We start from the raw sequence: 18,985 nt of genomic DNA, 5'->3' as shown, positions 1-18,985 counted from the left end.
AACAGCAACACGTTCAGTGGCATGTGCAAAGACAGATGTAGAGGGACGCTTAGCTGATGAGCACGTTGGTGAGCGACGCGGCCTTGCAGGGACCGGCCGAGGTCATGATGACAACGCCCTTGTACGTCGCCTCGGCCTTGTCGTTGGTCTTGAGGTCGACGGCGAGCTTCTCCCACACCTTTTGCTTCTTCATCTGGCCTTCGGACACCGGGTCGCCCGACTCGGTCGCGATCGTGACGCGCTCGCCGTTGATAGCACCGGCCGGCGGCTCGACGAACTGGATCACGTCACGGGCTTCGCTGCACGCGCAGAGCACCATGCCGTTGGACTTGAAGCCCGCGAGCTTGGCCGCCTTGATGTTGAGGAGCACGAGCACCTTGCGGTTGGTCATCTCTTCGATCGTGTAGAACGGGCGGAGACCCGACGCGATCTGGACCGGCGCGTCGCGGCCGACGTCAATCTCCTCGCAGTAGAGCTTGTCGCTGTCCGGGTGCGGCCACACCTTGGTGATCGTGCCGACGCGGATTTCGGTCGACGCGAAGAGCGGCAGCTCGACCTTCTTGGCCTTGACGGGGGCCGGCGCCGGCGCCTTCTTGGCCTCCAGCGCCGCCTTCTCGGCCTCGGTCAGCACCTTCTGGAAGAGGATGTCGCCGACGACGATCGGCGTGCCGTGCGTGAGGTTGTCAAAGTGCGACGACAGCTGCGTGAGCGGCTTGGGCTGCGTGTGGAGCTTGGCGAAGATCGACTCAGCCGTCGCGGGCATGAGCGGCGACATGAAATGCGCGAAGATGTAGACCGCTTCCAGCACCGTGCGGACGACGACGAGCTTGGCGGCCGCGTCCGTCATGTGCCACGGCGCCGCGTCCGTGAGGTACTTGTTGGTCTCCTTGACCGCCTCGATGAAGGCGATGCAGGCGTCCTGGAGGTTGTAGTTTTGGTACGCGTCCTCCGTCGCGGCCCGGAGCGCGGCCACGTCAAAGCACGGCGTCGCGACCGCGTCCGGGACCGTACCGTCGGCGTACTTGACGCTGAGCGTGAGGCCGCGGTGCACGAGGTTGCCAAGCGTGTCGGCGAGGTCCGAGTTGTGCATCGCCATGAGCTCGTCTTCCGAGAAGGGCATGTCGGCACCGTAGCGCGCGCCGCGCACGACAAAGTACCGGAACGAGTCGAGGCCGACCTTGGTCATCATGTCGTACGGGTCGACGACGTTGCCGATCGACTTGGACATCTTGGTTCCGTCCTTGGCGTTGATGAAGCCGTGGGCGAAGACGCGCTTCGGGAGCGGGAAGCCGGCCGACATGAGGATGCACGGCCAGATGACCGTGTGGAACCACGTAATGTCCTTCCCAATGATGTGGACGCTCGCGGGCCAGTACTTGGCGAGCTCCTTGTTGTTCGGGTAGTCGAGCGCGCTCATGTAGTTGGAGAGCGCGTCAAACCAGACGTACATGACGTGCTTGGGGTCGTCCGGGAGCGGGATGCCATGCGAGAACGTCGTGCGCGAGGCCGAGAGGTCGTGCAGCGGCTCTTCCAAGCTACAGAGCTATCGCATGAGCGCATGCTACAAGACAAGCGCGAGGTTACCGCTTGAGGATGGCTTGGCGCGCGGTCTCGGGCTGGAGAAACTCGGGGTGCGCGTGAAAGTGCTCGACGAGGCGCTTCTGGTACTTGGACATTTTGAAAAAGTACGATTCTTCCTGCATCTTTTTGAGGTCGAGGCCCGACGTCGGGTCCTTGTAGTTGGTCTGCGCGGCCTCGTTCTCCGTGACGAAGGTCTCTTCGCGCACGTTGTACCAGCCCTCGTACGTGCCCTTGTAGATGTCGCCGTTCGCCTGCGCGCGGCCAAAGATGTACTGGCAAAAGCTCTTGTGGCGGTCGCTCGTCGTGCGGATAAAGTCGTCGTTCGACATGTTGAGGTCCTTGGCCAGCTGCTGGAAGAGGCCCGAGTACTTGTCGCAGAGCTGCTGCGGCGTCATGCCCGCGGCCTCGGCCGTCTGCGCGATCTTCTGCCCGTGCTCGTCCGTGCCCGTGAGGAAGCGCACGTCGCGGCCATACGCCCGGTGGTAGCGCGCAATGACGTCGGCCGTCACGTTCTCGTAGGCGTGGCCAATGTGCGGCGTGCCGTTCGAGTAGTGGATGGCCGTCGTGACGTAGAAGGTCTGCGCCGCAGCGGCCTGCGTCTCGGCGTCCATCGCGGCGCGGTCCTCGGCCTTGGACTTGAGGTTCAGCGCCTGCACCTTGGCTTGGAGCGCGTCCATGCTGGCAGAAATCACACAATGGTTGAGCGCAGCCCGGGCACCGTATCCGGACGAGTGGATCGGGCCGGCGCCAGACGGTGTTTGTTTGCCACGTGTTTTAAACACTCCAGCATCGTGCCGCCGCGGGACGAGCCCTGAACCATGGCGTACGCTGCGACCGAGGTACGCCCCATAGCGCTGCAGGGTGTAATGCGACATAGGAAGCATGTGTGGCGCGCGCAAATCGATTGTTGTCGAGCAACGGGAGTCGTCTTGGCAAATGAGCCGTGATGTGTTTAAAACGCAATGCGGAGGGTGATGGAAATGCGGTATCCGGAAAGGGGCACGTGACAAGAAGGGGGCCACAAGAATATCTGGCGCGGCGGAGCGACAGCGCAAGTGCAACCTGCCGCCCATCATTCTCGACTGCATTTGAAGCTCTGGAGTTTGGCTTAGCGCAATCGGATTACGGCTGCGTCATGCAGACGCGAGACGCGTCCTGTGCGACGGTACAGTACCGGAATCAGCACCACAAGGTGTTGGAAAAGCGAGAAGTTGTATCGTCGTCAATGACCATTTTATCGCCATCGTAGCCAGCTCGTCTTCGTTGATGGAACCTTGAAATATGCAATGCGTGGTCTCGCCGTGAGACGCCAGCTATTGTCAACCACCCTTTAAGCATGGGCAAAGGCTTTCTTCCATGCTCGCCGCCTTCGACGTCACTGGCTTCTTCGCCGGGACGTTCGACCGTACCGTAGCGTTCCATGAGGCCATGCGCACCAAGGGCATCCCGTACCTCAGTCCCTGGCCACATCCGTGATCTATTCTCGTGCTCGACAATACCGTGATCCACATGTAAATAGATAGCTCTCGAAGACATGGTACACTCGCTGGGTGCGTTGCTTTTTTGCCATCGCACTCGCCGCACCTGAACCCCATCGAGGTCGGATTCGCGCAGTTGAAGAATGGGCTCCTTCACTACGACTTGGCGTTCCCGTTTGACCTGGTCTGCACGATTGAAGTCGGGATGGTGCGATGTACCAGCAGCGCGACGACATTCCGAAGAAGCTTATCGGACACTGCGGCTACCATCCCAACGGTCTTGACGCCTCCAAGTTTCAACAGCCTCAATGCAAGTCTGCTCATCATTCTTCATCATTCTTCGCGGGATGGTCGGCATCTACCATATTGGGCCCTGACTAAAATGCATCCTCTGTCAGGGGCGAGCGATGGTCCAAGTCGACGTTCGCAATGCGCCGAAAGTCCTCAACATTGACGTCGAGCACGAGCTGCTGGCCACCGATCCGGACACGCAAAGGCATGTACTCGACAGCTACGCCGCGCGCAGCGACCTTGCGAATCCGCGGGTCCGTTGCGCGGCGAATCTGTTGGGTCTTCGACTCCCGCTTCTCGACGTATACATAGAGCTGGAAAGTCGTGTCGCCTAGTCGTACTTGTGTGAATCGGTGGAGCATTGAGAGAATGATACCGTTGGCGCGGCTTTGCAAAGACGTCCACATGCTAGCGATGACCTGGGCGTCGTTGTCGGGTGTGATCGCGACGAAACTGTGTTGACGGTCGTTCACGCAAACCTTGGCGTACAGATTCATGCTGGAGGGCTTGGATAGCGTCACCGTTTTCGACGCCGTCGACTTTGACCTGCCGTATTCGGCCATGACGGTGTCGGTGATGGCGCCTACACTCCGGAGTAGCACGCCACATCCTTCGTTGCGTGCATGGACGAACGTGTGGGTATCTGCAGTGACGCGTCCCGTCTGGGGGGCTCCGATCTTGACCGACAAGCAGCAGCTAAGCTGCTTGGGAAGCGGGACTGACCGTTGCAATCGCGGCGCCATGGACGAATGGACGAAAATGCCAACGATATGTGAACTGCTCGCGCCATTATCATTTGGCCCATGTATTTTTTACTGTAAAGCAACGTCGTCCCATACAGTTTTACAATTGTATCTTCTTCGACTGCATTATATTTCGCTTGAACGTTTTAGCATCTCGGCACCTTTTACTTGGACGAATTAGCGGGTGTACCGAACGAATTGTTGCTGCGGCAGAAGATAACGCATTTTCTTGGACCCCGGTTCCGGTTTGCCCAATATCGATACCGGCAGAATAATCGGACGACAACAAGTCAGTCGTGACGCTTGAGCCGAGTGGTATGATTCCTGCTTCTGCCTCCCGAGGTCGCCGGTTCGATTCCCGATGCGCCGATTTTTCTATCCGGACTCCCCCCCCATCCGGACACGAATGTCACTGAAGACGGTCACCATAATAAGGCCACGCTCGGCAAGTGCCACAAGGAACACATGGAAGAAGCAAGATGAAAACGGCATATTCCGGTAACTCGTGCCTACCGGATATTAGGTTGGAGGTAGGACGACCCTAGAAATAGGACCCTTAATCTGTAAAATAACGAGAACACTCAGTTCAACAACAAGTCAGTCGTGCTTGCGGTTTGGAACTGGCGGCCACACAGGCTGCTCCGCGCAGGGGTACACCTGGCTCCGTGGACATCCGCCTGACGAGGATGGCGGCGCCCAAGAGACTCGGTGCTTGACGGTGTAATATGAGCTGGCGGTGTTTTGGGCATGTGGGCATGCAGTGTTTGGATTGGCTGAAATGATTCGGATTGCTGTGTGATTGGCTAAAACGATGTGCAATGGACTTGCATTTTCGCGAATCGAAGCGGGCGAAGGATGCTAGACATCCTGTCGTCGCCGCTCAAGGGGTACCTCGCGCAGACGCTGCAGTTCTACCTCTCCAAGTACCTCAAGGACATCCACCTCGAGGGCTTCGGCTTCTTCGGCAACGACCTCGTCCTCAACGACCTCGAGATCAAGCGCCATGTGCTGCAGTCCGCGCTCGACCTGCCGCCGACCTTCGACTTCTCGCGCGGCTTCATCCGGGTACATGCAGCATGGAACCTCTACATCTCATGGACGACGTAGGAGTTGCGCATCCACATTCCATGGACGCAGATCCTCTCGCAGCCGATCGAGGTCAAGCTCTACACGGTCGAGCTCATCTTGACCGCCAAAGACGAGAGCGCTCCTCGCCAGCGGCGCAACAGCATGGCGTCCGAGGGCAGCTGCGCGACGATGACGACGCACATGTCCAAGTACGTTCTCATCGCGATGTCATGCATGCGAACGATCCTAGGAGCGCCGAGCCCGAGACACCCATCGACGCCCCCAAGTCGAGCTGGCTGCAAGCCACGCTGGCCAAGATTCTCGCCAACGTGTCGATCCAGGTACAAGTCACGTGCTGCTTACCGAGACACACACGTGGTTAGATCAACAATCTCGTGCTCAAGTACGAGGAAGACGACATGGTGCTCTCGGTCACCCTCGGCGTACGTCTCTTCTCAGCATTCGGCCTTGTTGACGCGTCTGCGTCTAGCTCCTCGATCTTTACTCGGCAGGAAATACAAGCACGTGGGCGCGGGGCTTTGCCGAGCCCAAGGGCGATCAAAAGGCCATTGCCAAGGTGCACACTCCGACTTGGAGGATGCTCACAAGGACACAGTGTATAGACGCCAAGGACCTTTCCGTCTTCCTCGATCGGTACACAAGCGACCGCGTGGCCGTCGACGTCGACTCGGACTTGATCCATCGCCAAGTCATTGGCTACGAGGTTCGATGGCATTGCACGTCCGTTTTTTGCATGCATCCGTGACGTAGGTGCCAGTTCTGCGCCGAACGAGCCTCTCCTTGCGCTGCATGTATGCGCTCGAGCCTGCGACGATGCATGCCGAGGTAGCCAAGTCGGCGTACACGCCGCACGTGTACGGGGATCCGTTTCTCGGTGCCTCGTTCGAAGGCAGTGACGTCGTCGTGCTCGATGTGTACGTCAAGGAGCTCTGCGTCTCGTTGAGCGACCGCCAAGTGCAGATGCTCATTGCGTTTGTGACACCGAAAGCACCGACGTCGCCGCACCGACTTGTGCGAGCGTCCTCGTCGCCGCTGTTGTCCAGCGCCAGCGACCCGAGCGAGCCATTGGTTCCGCTCGACTTGAATCCAACTCCTGCACCGACACAGGCAGCGCCGGCCTCGTCGTGGACGAGCTGGGTCTACGGCGCCATCATCGGGGACGACGACGGCGCGGTGGACGAGCTCGAGAAAGAGCTCTTGACGTCGCTCGAGAACAAGATTCCAGAGCACGAACCAAGCCCGCCCGAGTGCAGCATTACGATTGCAGAGGACCCGCCCGCGTCGATCGTGACCGTGCGTGTGTCGATCCAGAGTGCGTCGCTGACGCTGCGGAGTCATGGCGAGGACGCAGCGGCGTCCAGTCCCACAAAAGGCGGTAGCGCCGAGGCGGCGGCGGTCGAGTTTGTGCCTGTGGCCAACGTGGGCTTGGTGCCCATCGACCTCTCGCAGCACACAAAGACCAAAGTCTCGAAAGCCGCCACCGTCATCGGCGTCATCGAGGCCTCTTGCGTGCTACTACGCGTTTCGACCGATGGCACGCGCCAAGACTCGTTGCTGGAAGTGCGCGAAATGCTGTGGCACCAGCCAACGACGCTTGTGGGGCCGACGCTTCTTCGTGCTGGCGACAGTAGCAGCGCTTTGCAGGGCGCGCCGCATCCGAATGCATCCGAGTCGTTCTTTTGCGACCTCTTGGCCGGTGAAAGCTGGCAGTGCGATGGCGTGACAGCGCCCATGGCGTGTGCGTGTGACGCGGCGACGACGTCCCTTGCAACGATCGACGACTACTGGATGAGCGCGCTTCGACGCCTTCAAGACTGCGTCGACAACCAAGGCAACGCCCACGTCTCCCGCATGGTGGACCACGTCGTCGAGATGGTGCAGCGCGATCTCCACGTCCTTGTACCCGCGCCGCGCTTTCGACGCCAAGTGCACCTGCTCGCGCAGGCGTTTGTGCAGCGGTATGAGCTCGACCGGCCCGTGCTCGAGAACCTTGAGCTGTACTTTATGCCGTCCATGCGGACATGGACGGCCATCAGTGTCGGCCACGCGTGCGTCCATCTCGGACTCGCAAGCGGCCGGGCACTGCGCGTGCGCCACGTCGTTTCGCCCGAACTCGTCTCGGTCGATATGGCACTCGGGCCTCTGCATATAGATCTTCGCCTCGAGCCGGTGGCCGCCTACATGGCGTTTCTTGATGGCTTGGACCTCTCGCGTCTGGGCGCAACCCGTACAAACAAGACTATCGATGCTGGGCGGTGGCTAATTCACGTTTGTGTAGACGCGCCGGCGAAAGCAACAACTGCGTCGCCTGTCGCCATGACCCTCGTGCACGCGACGTCTGCGGCGCTGGACGTTCGTTTCGACGACGGCCATGCTCTGTCACTGCACATGCACGACGTGGTGCTAAGCATGCTGGGCGAGCAAGATATGCGCGTTGCTGTCGCGGACGCAAGCGTTCGGATCGACGCGACCGAGGTCCTCCACCTCTCGCACGCCGCTCTCGACTGGCGCGCGGACGTCGTTCAAGCTTCCGCCGACGCGTATCTCGAGACGTGTCTCTTGCAAGTGAGCACGCCACTGCTGGAAACGGCGCTGAGCAACTTGCTCCCGACGGTCTGCCGCATCGTGCGTGTCGAGTACGCTACGCCGACCGTGGCCAACGCGATGCACTGCCGCGATGCGTTCACCATTGGCGCTCACGGCGTCGAAGTGGAAGCGTCTCTGGTCATGAGCGAGGACCAGGCGATGGCAACCACCCGTGCCTCTGTCGTAGTGGAGGCGGTCGATTGCCGCCGACGAGGTCGCGTCATCTTGGAGTCGTCTCGCACCGAGATGCCGTGGGTTGCCTTCGAGGCATCGGCCGAAGTGTCGGTGACGGCACTTGAGCAGTGGCTGCCAAGCCTTGTCAATATGCTGGCGTTGCAGTCACCCGAGGTGCCGCCACCTTCGTTTGTGCACCTCGGACTCCGGTTGGAGATGCAGCCGTTGGATGCGCAGTGGTACCGCATCTTGCCACTCTTGGCCACGGTTGTCGACGCGCCTGGTACCCCGCTTATTGATGACGCGTCACCCAGCGTCGTGGATGTGCCACTGTGGACGCTAGCATTGTATGTGGTCGTGGCACCCGCGACGATTCATCTCTCCAAACACGTCCTGCTCACCACCCCTGCCCTCCGCATCGCGACAGACACGAGGTACTACGACATTGGTTTGACCCATGCGCCTCATTGCTGTGGTAGCGGGTCGAAAGATGGTCGGGGGTTGCTTGCGGCGGTCGCAGTCGGCTCCAACTCGACGTGTCGCCTTGGACTGTCGCAGCCTTGGCATCGCCACTGCTCTCGTGTGCCGCAACACAAATCGTGGTCGCTATCGATGTATCAACGCGAACGGCGCCATCGCCCGCGATTTTGCTCTCGCTCGAGGCGACGGTGATGCTCGGCGCAGTCGATGTGTTTCTCTCGCCGCTTCAGGTACATGGGTCCGTCCTTCTCGAGCTGACATTGCGCAGGTGACCTTGTTGGGCCGTATTCCGACGCTGCCGTCCCCCGGCGCATCGCCTGAGCCTCCGAGAATGGCACCTTTCGAAGCGCCGCCCGTGCTGTGGTCGGTGAAAACGGGTCTCGAGCTCGATCGCGCCAGTGTGGCGCTTGAGAGCCCTGGTGTTGGTGTCGCGTGTACGCTCACGGACCTTTTCTTGCAGCCCAAGTCGGCACGGTCTCGCCGCACAAGACGCCAGCGGCGCCATCGGAGGCGCCATATCTGGATCTTCAGGTGCAGCTGCACGACGTTGCCTGCACCGAGACGCTTACATCGGCGAGACTGCCGCCAGCAGCCAGCATTGGTGCCTTTGACAAGGTCTTGTCGTCCGAGATCCTCGCGGGCATTCTGTTTTGTTTGGACGAGTCGGACATTCGCGCGTTCGGCGCCGCAACGAAGTATGCGTTCCCGCCGGCCACCGCCAGCGCACTGGCGTTCTGGCGCGAGACGACGCTGCTGGTCAAGGCGTGTTGCGAGAAGGTCCAGCTTCGATCCCTCGTGCGCGCGCAGTGTCCGATCATGAGTACGCACACGTCGCCTGACCCGTGGCTGTCGCTCTTCGCACGCAACTACAACGCCAACACGGGTGAGCTGGGCGTGTGGTGTCTTCTTGGTACCGTCGAGGACCTCGATGTGCTTCTTAGCGAGCCGACGCTGACCCTGGGCACGCAGCTGGTCAAGAACCTCGCGCCCGGTGACGCCGCCGCATCACCAGCCGCGTCCACGCCCCTCACCGCGTTACCGTACGTGTCGGTGCACGTCGGGTCGATGCGACTGCTACTGCCCGTGGCGTCCAGCAACGAGCACGCGCAGATGGCCGTGTGCGCAGAGGCGACGACCGTCGAGACTCTGCCGTACTTGGACTTGCCCACGGACGGCCTGAGCCACCCGCCGTTCCGTGTCGTGTCCCGCCGCCCGCGAGCGCCGTCTTCGGCGTTGCAGGTGGCGCCCAAGGCCAAAACCATGCTGCGAACCGGGGCGGTGTACGTGGCGCTCGTCCACTACGATGTGATAGCAGCGGCCCCCGCGCGGTCGCCGTACGAGGCGGCCGTGGCAGCGCTCTCGGAGGCGCCGCTGACGCTCGTGCGCGTCGACTACCTCGTGCCGCCGTGGTTCCTCGCCATCGAGTTGACGCCATCCAAGCACATGGACGTGCACGTGACCAAGCTCGGGCTCGAACTGGACGAACCCGCGCTGCATGTCGTCGTCGACAGCGTTGGCCGCCTCTTGCGCGTCACCGGCGGGTCGCCGCGCCACATGAGCCCACGTATGCCACGCCGTCGACCGAGGCACCAATTAGCTGCGCGATTTCTATCGATGGCGTCGACGCGCGCGTGCAATCGGGTGCCGACACGTTGCTGCTGCGTGTTGGGCCTGTCGTGTTCCGCCACACGATCCACGACGGCCGCTTCTCGGTCAAGAATGTTGTCGTCGGTCACCGCGTCGCGGCGGATGACGAGGCGCTCGTCATCGGGCCGCACTCGGACCCGCACGACTGGCAGCTCGCGGTCGAAAAGTACTCGGAAAAGCTGCTTCACGCGTCGTGGTCTCTCTCTGAGCACCGCGCGCTCACGGGTCTGTCGAAGTGCAAGGCCTGCAGTGCCACGTCTCTCCGGCTCTGGTCGCCATGGTGCAGCGTCTCGCCTCGATTGTTGCACCACTCGGAACGTCACCAATTCCATCGCAAACGTCGTCGATCTGGACGCCGCGCGACCCGTTTCTGCCGCGCTTTTGCCTCCCGGGCGTCGGCACGGTGGACCACGTGGCGCTCAAGCTTCTCTGGTCGCCGAGTCAGCTCAGCGTCGCAGCGGCCAGTGACTGCATCGTGTGCAGTACGGGCGCGCTCTTCGCGAGTCTCGATGCGCGGGTCGCGGCCACGGATCAAGCGCTCGTGAAAGCTTGGCCCGCGACGCCGCTCTTTGAATGGTGCCCCATAAAGCTGCTGGATTTTGTCATGACGTGGCAGCGCCTCGGCGTCGTGGTGCTTGATGACGCTCGTCCCGTCACCGTTGCGCTCGGGCCTCAACTCGGCCGATCCAAAGCGTGGCATCGCCTGCAGGCGCAGGTCGCAGATGCACCGGCGCTGCTACGAGACGTCGACCTGCGTTGCACGGGAGACGCCAAGCAGCTTTTGCGGCTCGTCGATCGACAGCTTCTCGAGACGCGCGTGTATCCAACCGAAGTGCATCTCGACGGCAATGTGGTGCACGTGTCGCTCTCGATGTCGTCGCTGCGCCTACTACAACGCTGGAGTGCCGCGTGGTCTGTTCCTGCGACCGACGCGCCCCACGCAAAGGCGCTGGACGATGTCGTCTCAGTGCAGGCGCCGACGGTGCACGACTTTGGAGAGCTCACTCTGCGCCTCGACCCCCGCGCCCACCATGCGCGTCCTGGCGAGCTGGTGTGTACCGAGACGGTGACATCGAACGCGATCTTCTCGGGCAACGTGCTGTCGCCGACGGTGCTACTCGACGCAGGGTCTGCCACCACAGAAGACGGTGATGACGACGACGACGAGCTGCGGCTCATTGATATCTTGAACGATCTCGCGCGCCCCTGGGACGACGACGACGAGAACAAGGATTGTCTGGAGCTCCGCTGGCGGTACCCGTCCCCGCGACAGCTCACGCACGTGGTTGCGATGCCGCTCCCTGCGTCGGTCGCGCCACGCGACTGGCCCAGGATCGAAGCGCGCTTGTGCGACGTGCAGTGCGAAGTGCGTTGTTTCGATATCGTGAACTCGTCGTTCGTCTCGGTCGGCGTCGTGCACGTGCCGTGGGGACCGGAAGCCGGACTACCGCGCACCGGTTCGGCGCCGTCGCTCGCGGCCGCCATCGCGCAGTGGATGAGCGAGGACGACGACGAGCCGCCGCACGTGTCGGAGGCGTGGCAGCGCTCGTTCGAGGCCCGCGACTACCAGCTATTGACGACACTGGCCGCGACGCAGTGGGAGCTTCGGTGGCGACTACCGCGCGTCGACGCTTCGTCGCTACCGTCGTACGTGGCCCTCTCGGCGCAGCTGCGAGACGCCGTGCGTGTGAGCTCTGTCGCTGCCATCGAGGCGCTGCCGCTGCTGCACGTTGTGGGCCATCTCCACGAAATCAAATTGGCGTGGCACAATGGTGTTGATGACGTCCATGAGCTGTTGCACGTCACGGCTGCGGATACCAGCGTCCACCTGCGGACGTATGCAGGTCGTGCTGCCTATAGCTGCGTTGTCGCTGGCGTCCTCGGCAGCGAGATGCACAACCACACGACGCTGGCGACCACGACACTGCTCCTGCCGTGGCAAGTGACGCTCGTTCTGGATCAGGCCGCCCAGCTCTCGCTGGCGCTCACGACGAGTGCGCTCACGCTCCAGCTCACACAATACGCGCTGCTGTTTATGGCGCAGTTGTCGCAGTCTCTCACCGAGACACCGACGGCTACGAGTACCAAGTATCGGATTTGCGTCCAGAGCCACGTCGACGCGGTGCTGCTGTTCGCCAAGTGGGCACAACCGAAGTCCAAGAGCTCCGAGGTCTAGCGTCGGTCGACTACAGTTGGCATGCGATCGCGGCGCCATTGGAGCTGCAGTTCACACGGTCGCTCTCGAGTGGCTGGTCGACGCCGTGCCCGATCTTGGCACCAGGTGGCGTGTGGCACCGGCAGCTTCCGACGGGCGGCATCTGGGTCGATGTTGCCGTCTGTGGCCTCGAGACGACCGTGGTCGTGCGCGGCGACGTTGCCGTTTTCAACCACCTTAACCAGCGACTGCAATATCGCCTCAACAACGAGGCAGCCGTCACGCTAGGCTCGTCACCGCAGTCGCATATCCTCGAGCGCCCGTCCACACGCGTCTCTCTGCGCTGTGACAACGGTCGTCCGTGGAGTGTGGCCCAGCTCGTTGCGAGTACGTCGACGCCCTTTGCGCCGGTGGCGGCGACGACGACGCCCGAGGCGCCAGCCACGCTTGTCGCGCTGTCGCGGGGCGCAGCCACCATGTACGTGTGGGTCGCTGTCAAGCGCGCCGCCTCGTATGTCGTACGTCTGCATAGCAATGAGCATCCGATGGATTACTCCTCTTGGCTAGATGAAAGAGGCCACGTCGACGCACCGCGTTCTCCGCTGGAGCTGGCTCGAAGTGCATCTGTGGCCGGCGTTAACATTGACGAATCGACTTGTGGCAGCGACTACCGTGTCTCTCCTGCACCAAGCGACGGGTCGGCGGACGCACGTGGTACGCAACCGTTGCCAAATCCACTGCTGAATGCCGCTTCGTAGCGCCTTGCCGCGTCCGAAGAAATTCAGGTGCTCGAGTACAACCCGCAAGAGCCGCAGGTTCTCGAGGTCAGTGGCACCACGCTCACGATCCCGGCGTGTGCTTCGCCCGAGGGCGACGAGCTCGCAGCGTTTCCGGTCGGCGGCGTCCTCCGCGTCGACGCGCCAAAGTGCGGGACGATGCACCTGACGCGACACGCGACGTCGCCGTCGCGGCACGTCGCCTTGTGTCCGGCGCTTGTTCTTCTCAATAAACTGCCGTGGGCCATCGTCATTGACGGCACCGACTGCCGCCAAACGGTGCTACCGTCGGCCGAGCTCGGTCTTGCGATCGCAAGCTTTTCGATGGGTTTGCAGTACACACCCGAGACGCTGCTGTGGACGAACTACGCGTCGCAGCCGTCGCACGTCATGTGGATGCTGCCGTCTGCGCCAAGCTGCTGCCTCAGCGCCGTCGTGCGCCACAGTATCGTCGACGGCGTGCCGCGGGTGACGCTGACGTGTCACTATCAAGTGCGCAATCAGTCGGTACATTGCTCGCGTGTGTGGGATAGATCTCGATCGTTGTTGCATCTAGCGGTACCCGCTGCAGCTGCTGCCAACGGCGCTCCTCGCCGCCAAAACCAATGCGGTCGCGCCAACGGTAAAGTTCGTCGCCCGCCGCGCGTTCATAGCACGTCGTATGTGCTAGGTCGCGGCGCCTGCAGCCAACGTGTGGCCCGTTGGAACGCACGTCGAGCGACCGTCTTCTCTGCACTCGGGTCTCAAATGGATCCGGACGCGGCTCTCGCGCGGCAACAGTATTGCGGACGACGGCGTCGAGACGCCATTGTCGCCAGCCTTGGACGCGACGCGACTGCACTGTGTGCTCTCGGTTGCGATTGCAGCACCCGGCTACGCGTGGTCGAGTCGGTCGATTGAGCTTCGCCCGTGCGGGGCGCAGCGCCTTTTGCTCTTGCACTCGGACGCAACTCGGTCGGACGTGATGCTCACGTTTGCGGTCGTGGCCGTCGACGACGCCGTCGTGCTCACGATCTACGAGGACGCGCACCCGCCGCTGACGCTGCAAAACCACCTGTCGCGCGCCGTCGCTGTCGCGCTCGCCCACGTCGACGAGTCCATTACGATCGGCGCCAACGATACGATGGCGTACGACTGGCAGCTTCAGGTACGGTATTCCGTCGCACAGTGCGCCACGTCATGTGCCACCGTAGGACGCGGCGTACGGCAGCGTTCCTGCGCCGAGCGTGTTTGATCCGCCGTCGCCGTCGCCGCGTGCGCGGTTCCGTGTTCGTGTTGCGGGAGACGACAGCAGCTGGTCCAGCGCTGTCTGGATGGTCGAGGGCATCCAGTTTGCACGCGCAGGCGATATCGTGCTCTTATTGACCATGTACGAGCGCTACAGCGTGTGGATGGTCCACATCGAGTGCATCGACGGCGTCAAGAGTGCGCCGCGCGTCCCGTGCCGACCTCTCGCGGCGCCTCCCACACGCGTCTCGGTGCGCGTTGCCGCCGTCGTCGTGCGCTGTTTTGACGACCACGTCGTGCAGCACGACGACGGCCAAAGCTACGCCGAGGTGCTACGTCTTGACGCCGAGCAAATTCATTTTACAGCGCTGTCGCTGGGCGACGTTGTGCCGGACGCTCACAAGCAGCGGGCCGCTTTGGGGTACTTGTCGCACATCGAGCGCTTCACGACGTCGCTCCTCGTGATTGAAGCCTTGGAGCTTGTTCACTTTTTTCCCGCGTGCAACTTTGCAAAAGTCTTGACATGCGGCGACGTCTCTCGGTCGACGGCGGTCGTCTCCGATGCGCAGCTCCTTGCCTCGTCCATTGAGCCGCTCGTCAAGTCCCACGCTGTGACGCTCCGCCTCGTGTCTGCCGATGGCTGGGTGCCCAGCCATTCGTACACGGACGCGCTAGAACTCGCCGTTTCGCCGATCGTCCTGCAGGTACAATTTTGAAACTTGAAAAGTGCTCAGCGAAGTTCGCAGGTTGAAGATCTGCTGCTCGTTCGATTGCAAGGATGGCTCTCGCCGCTGCTGGAGGCAGCTCCCGCTGCGGCCGTGTCGCCGGTGGAGTCGCCACTCGAGACGCAAATTGCACTGGCGACGCGGGCGAAACGCTACATTGGCCGGCTGGTTCTCTATCCGATTTCGCTAACGATCACTGCGCGCTTCCTGTACGGTCTCGACCGGACGCCGCTGTCGCTCTCGGGCGTCGACGTCACCAACGTTCTATGCTTCGACGACCAACTCGCGAAAGACCTCGCCGCCAACTACGTCGCCGACGCCGTTGTGCGCAGTCCGATGGTGCTCATGTCCCTCAACGTCCTCGGAAACCCTGCGTACGCCGCCTTGTATCCTATTCTGTCGCGACACAACGATAGAGGTTTTGTGCGCGACGTGAGCTCGGGGGTCCAGGACCTCGTGCGACTGCCGCTGCTCGCCGTCGCAACGGAAGGCTACTCGCCCGTCTCGATCACAAAAGGCCTCTTCCGAGGCGCCGTGTCTTTCGCGACGCATACTTCGGTCTCGATCGTCTGTAGTACGTCACAGGACTCATGACACAAGTAGGTCGCGACGCTCTCGTCCGTCTCGGGTGTCGCCCATGCCATCTCGCGGTCCATGGACCACATCAGCACGAGTGCGGCCACGGCTTCGACGACGACGCCGCCCGCCAACTTTACATCGGGGCTGGCCCACGGCTTCCACTCGTTCGGACAAGCGATCGTCGGTGCTGCGACTGGTGTCGTGACGACACCGTTGAGCGTGCTGCGCGACAACCAAGAGCAAGGCCGGTCCACGGGCCTCGGCGCTGGCGTCGTTGGCGTCGGAAAAGGGCTCGTTGGCATCGTCGCGCAGCCCATGAGCGGCATGGCGTCGCTCGTCTCCAAGACGACCGACGGTCTCCTCGTCGAAATGGGTGTCGGCGGTCATAATGACGCGGTGGCGTCGACGATGCTACCGCTCCGACGGCACGAAGCGCGCTTTGTGCGCTGGAAACTCATTGGATCCGTGACGGGCCCGATCGTCTTTGCGCATGCGCTCTACTTGGCCGCGCACGAGGTCGTTGACGCAAAATGCAGCAGCGCCGAGTGGCTCTTGCCGTCGGACGCTGGTGTCCCGAATGTGCAAGTGCGCCTCGTGGTGTCCGCCACGCACGTCTACGTTGTCGACGCGCGTACGGACGCCAAGCTCGAGGTAATTGTGCTCTCGACGATCGCAGTCCTCGAGCAGAGCCTTGTCGAGCCACCAAGCTGGACATTGGCGTCGGTGGCTCAGCCATGTACATGAGCTGGTATCGCTTCCGCCTCGCGATGCACGATCGGCGCGACCTCGGACGCGCGATTGCAACCTTTCGAAAGTGGTAACATACATGATCTACTATTCCCTACGTCTTGGGCAGCTTTGCATACGGGACGGGGGCGACTGCGAGGACGACGCAGCCGGCGGCGAGCGCGATCGAGGTGACAACGTGCAGCGTGTCGGCAGCGTCGAGGCGGCCAAAGCCCCGGCTCGGCTTGTGTGCGTCCATTGCCGCGTAATGAAGTTGCTGGGGCGTCCGCCGCGTGACGACACCGAGAAGCGGCACTGCACAGAGCCCCCAGACACAGACAACCCCTGCATGGAACGGCATCGACGGCAGAATGGCCAAATCATTTCCTACCTGCCACCGACACGGCGGCCGACGTCTCGCCGACAGCCTGAATCAGGTACATCGGGTCGTTGGCCTCGAACGCAATCGGCGTCATGACATCGAGGTGCGCGCTGCCGCCGGTGCCGAGCTGACCCGACCAGTTGTTGCCGCACGCTAGAACCGTACCGGCATTGGTCAAGAGCAAGCTGTGGTTGTCGCCTGCAGCGATGTCGATGATCATAGGGCTCTACCGTGCATGATCAACGACTAGCGGTGACCGAGAGGGATACCCCTACGACGCCGATTCGCGTCGGCGTGTTGCGGTCGTCGAGATGGCCCAGCCCGAGTTGGCCGTGGGCGTTGCTGCCCCAGCTGTAGGCCACCCCTGCCGCGTCGAGGCCAAGAACGTGCTGCCCTCCGCAAGTCACCTTGGCGACTGGATTCGGAAATCCTGGTAGCTTGCGCGGGATGTTCTGAGTCGGGTCCAATGCGACGTGGCTCCCGAGGCTCTCGACAGCGTCTGCCGCCGTTGAGTCTCCTTCTCCAAACAAACAGCGCACCTTGGCCCCACGCATAGACTTGTCCGTCTCGGGTCAGCGCCGTGTAGGACCCGGTGCCGCAGTTGAGAAATTGCTTGACGTGCTGCTTGAGCGGTGTCTGGACCGTCCGCGGGCCCATTTTGAACTGCACGTCGTTGAAATGAGGTCGTGTGGCGACGACTACCTTGGCTTCGGTCCACAGCGCGCATATCGTGGCCACATCTGCGTCGATCATGGCCTTGATCGGCGCTGGTGTCGCGTCATCTTCAAGGATGTACGCGCGCTGGCTCATGTACTGGCAGTAGCCCTGCGCCGCCTAGATAGAGGTCACGTCGTCTGGGCATCCGTCGCATGGTCTACGCGTTGGAACATGCGAGGCACGACGAACGGAGCGTCCGAAAGTGCATTGACGTGTGCGATCGTCGGGAACGCGCACTCGCCGTCGGTCAGCAGCGGCGCCGAGATGGCGTCCGTTGTTGCGACCTGTGCTTTGCTGTGACGACCAGAGCGTTTTCATTCGTTGGGTGTACCTCGGCCTGACTCCACTCGAGCAGTCCTTCGTGGGCGCAGAGGGTCACGGTGCCGTGGTTGCAGCACGCGTGCTCGACGTGACCCGCGTGGAACCTAGGGGTGGTGTGAATAGGCTAAACGCCGTCAAACGCGTGCATGGCGAGGGGGGCCGTGATGAGCGCGGTCTCGGGGGTGTCCGAGGTGGCAGGCACTTGCAGCTCCGGCTCGGCCAGCCCGACGACGGCCGCGACGTCGCGCGAGGCGAACACGTAGCTCGTCAGCACAATGTCGGGCGGCGCCGAGTGGGCGCAGCCCTGCTTGCGCACCAAGTAAATGTGCCCGCCGAGGTACCCGGTGCAGCCAATCGCGAGCTGTCCCGCATCCCGCGAGAAGAGCAGCACGAAATACCGCGACGAGTAGATCTGGCCAGCGCGTGTTCTACGCCCCCATCAGCGCAGAGTGGGGGTGTCGGGACGAACGTGGGCGCGACGGTGTGGAGCTCGAGGCGGCGCGACTTGCGGTGAAACGCGATCGCAAAGATGCCCTGTGTATGTTTATGCTCTTGCAGCGGGTATCGTGTGCGCACCTCGGTCGCGGTCTTGACCGCGCGGCAGGCGCGCACGAGGCCGATGCGCTGGCGCTACCTTCCAATGTGAGAACGTCGGGCAGTGAAAGCTTCGCCTCACCGCAGCGTACTGAGCTTGAAGGTCGTCCTTGGTGTCGCGCTCGCCCGCGGGCCGGTCGTCGCTCTGATTGGAGACCGCGTCCAGCCTGTTGACTGGAAGGCTATTGCGGCGTCGAGACACGCCACCTAGGCGCCGATGGACGTGAGACCAAGACGCGCTGGAAGCGTTTGTCGTACTCTCCGCCGGTCCCACGAGCTGCGCACCCGAGACGCCCCGCGCGAGGTAAAACTCGGAGAACGTTTTCATGTGTCGCCGTCGCTGGAGCGTCACGACGACGTGGGCAAGCGAGATGGTCGACGTGGCCTTCTTGAGGTACCGCGTAAACTCCTTCTTCTCCAGCTCCACTTTGTGCTGCCGCATGTCGTCGACTACGCCTGTCAAGATGAGCTGGACGTCGCCCGCCGTGAACGGGAGCACGGTGCTGAGCTCGGCGCAAGAGACTGTGCTCGTGCTCTTGTTGGCGATCTCGTCGAAGAGCTGGCCAATGTCATCGGTGCTCGCCGTCGGCATTTTCGCGCTACGAAACGGCCACCGTTGCACACACTACTGAGCGTCCGGAGCCCGGCTACGAGGACACCGTCATCGGCGATTGCGGCCTGGGACAGCGACAAGCCGTCTTTCTGCAGAGCCAT

General features: G+C 62.2%; 4 protein-coding genes across 4 annotated transcripts; 1 reads left to right on the top strand and 3 right to left on the bottom strand.

Moving 5' to 3' along the window:
* Positions 1-17: 17 nt before the first annotated feature.
* SPRG_09140 (hypothetical protein) lies at positions 18-2,271 on the bottom strand. The gene is made up of 2 exons (XM_012348578.1): positions 1,585-2,271; positions 18-1,535 (listed from the first exon to the last, which is right to left on the bottom strand). The coding sequence occupies exons 1-2, from the start codon at positions 2,256-2,258 to the stop codon at positions 50-52; spliced, it is 2,160 nt and encodes a 719-aa protein (XP_012203968.1). The 5' UTR covers positions 2,259-2,271; the 3' UTR covers positions 18-49.
* A 1,165-nt stretch (positions 2,272-3,436) lies between these two features.
* On the bottom strand, positions 3,437-3,934 carry SPRG_09139 (hypothetical protein; the record flags this gene model as incomplete). Its single annotated transcript, XM_012348577.1, has 2 exons — positions 3,727-3,934; positions 3,437-3,681 (listed from the first exon to the last, which is right to left on the bottom strand). The coding sequence occupies exons 1-2, from the start codon at positions 3,911-3,913 to the stop codon at positions 3,437-3,439; spliced, it is 432 nt and encodes a 143-aa protein (XP_012203967.1). The 5' UTR covers positions 3,914-3,934.
* Positions 3,935-4,948: 1,014 nt separating this feature from the next.
* On the top strand, positions 4,949-16,373 carry SPRG_09138 (hypothetical protein; the record flags this gene model as incomplete). The annotated part of the gene is made up of 22 exons (XM_012348576.1): positions 4,949-5,158; positions 5,201-5,370; positions 5,412-5,502; positions 5,545-5,604; positions 5,652-5,738; positions 5,778-5,885; positions 5,933-7,409; positions 7,461-8,376; positions 8,433-8,652; positions 8,691-8,856; positions 8,883-9,963; positions 10,020-10,227; positions 10,356-12,150; positions 12,210-12,742; positions 12,792-12,938; positions 12,983-13,507; positions 13,557-13,622; positions 13,671-14,147; positions 14,194-14,931; positions 14,974-15,326; positions 15,369-15,510; positions 15,556-16,373. The coding sequence occupies 22 exons, from the start codon at positions 4,949-4,951 to the stop codon at positions 16,273-16,275; spliced, it is 10,290 nt and encodes a 3,429-aa protein (XP_012203966.1). The 3' UTR covers positions 16,276-16,373.
* Positions 16,339-18,863, bottom strand: SPRG_09137 (hypothetical protein; the record flags this gene model as incomplete). Its single annotated transcript, XM_012348575.1, has 9 exons — positions 16,339-16,602; positions 16,649-16,865; positions 16,909-17,138; positions 17,179-17,302; positions 17,342-17,473; positions 17,808-18,105; positions 18,147-18,307; positions 18,354-18,478; positions 18,530-18,863. The coding sequence occupies 9 exons, from the start codon at positions 18,861-18,863 to the stop codon at positions 16,373-16,375; spliced, it is 1,851 nt and encodes a 616-aa protein (XP_012203965.1). The 3' UTR covers positions 16,339-16,372.
* Positions 18,864-18,985: the final 122 nt, after the last annotated feature.

The sequence above is a fragment of the Saprolegnia parasitica genome (genome assembly GCF_000151545.1).
Source record: "Saprolegnia parasitica CBS 223.65 unplaced genomic scaffold supercont2.45, whole genome shotgun sequence".
In the NCBI taxonomy this organism is placed as follows: domain Eukaryota; phylum Oomycota; class Saprolegniomycetes; order Saprolegniales; family Saprolegniaceae; genus Saprolegnia; species Saprolegnia parasitica.
The sequence above is the reverse complement of the archived record's forward strand: the minus strand, read 5'-3'. Positions and strand labels throughout refer to the sequence as shown.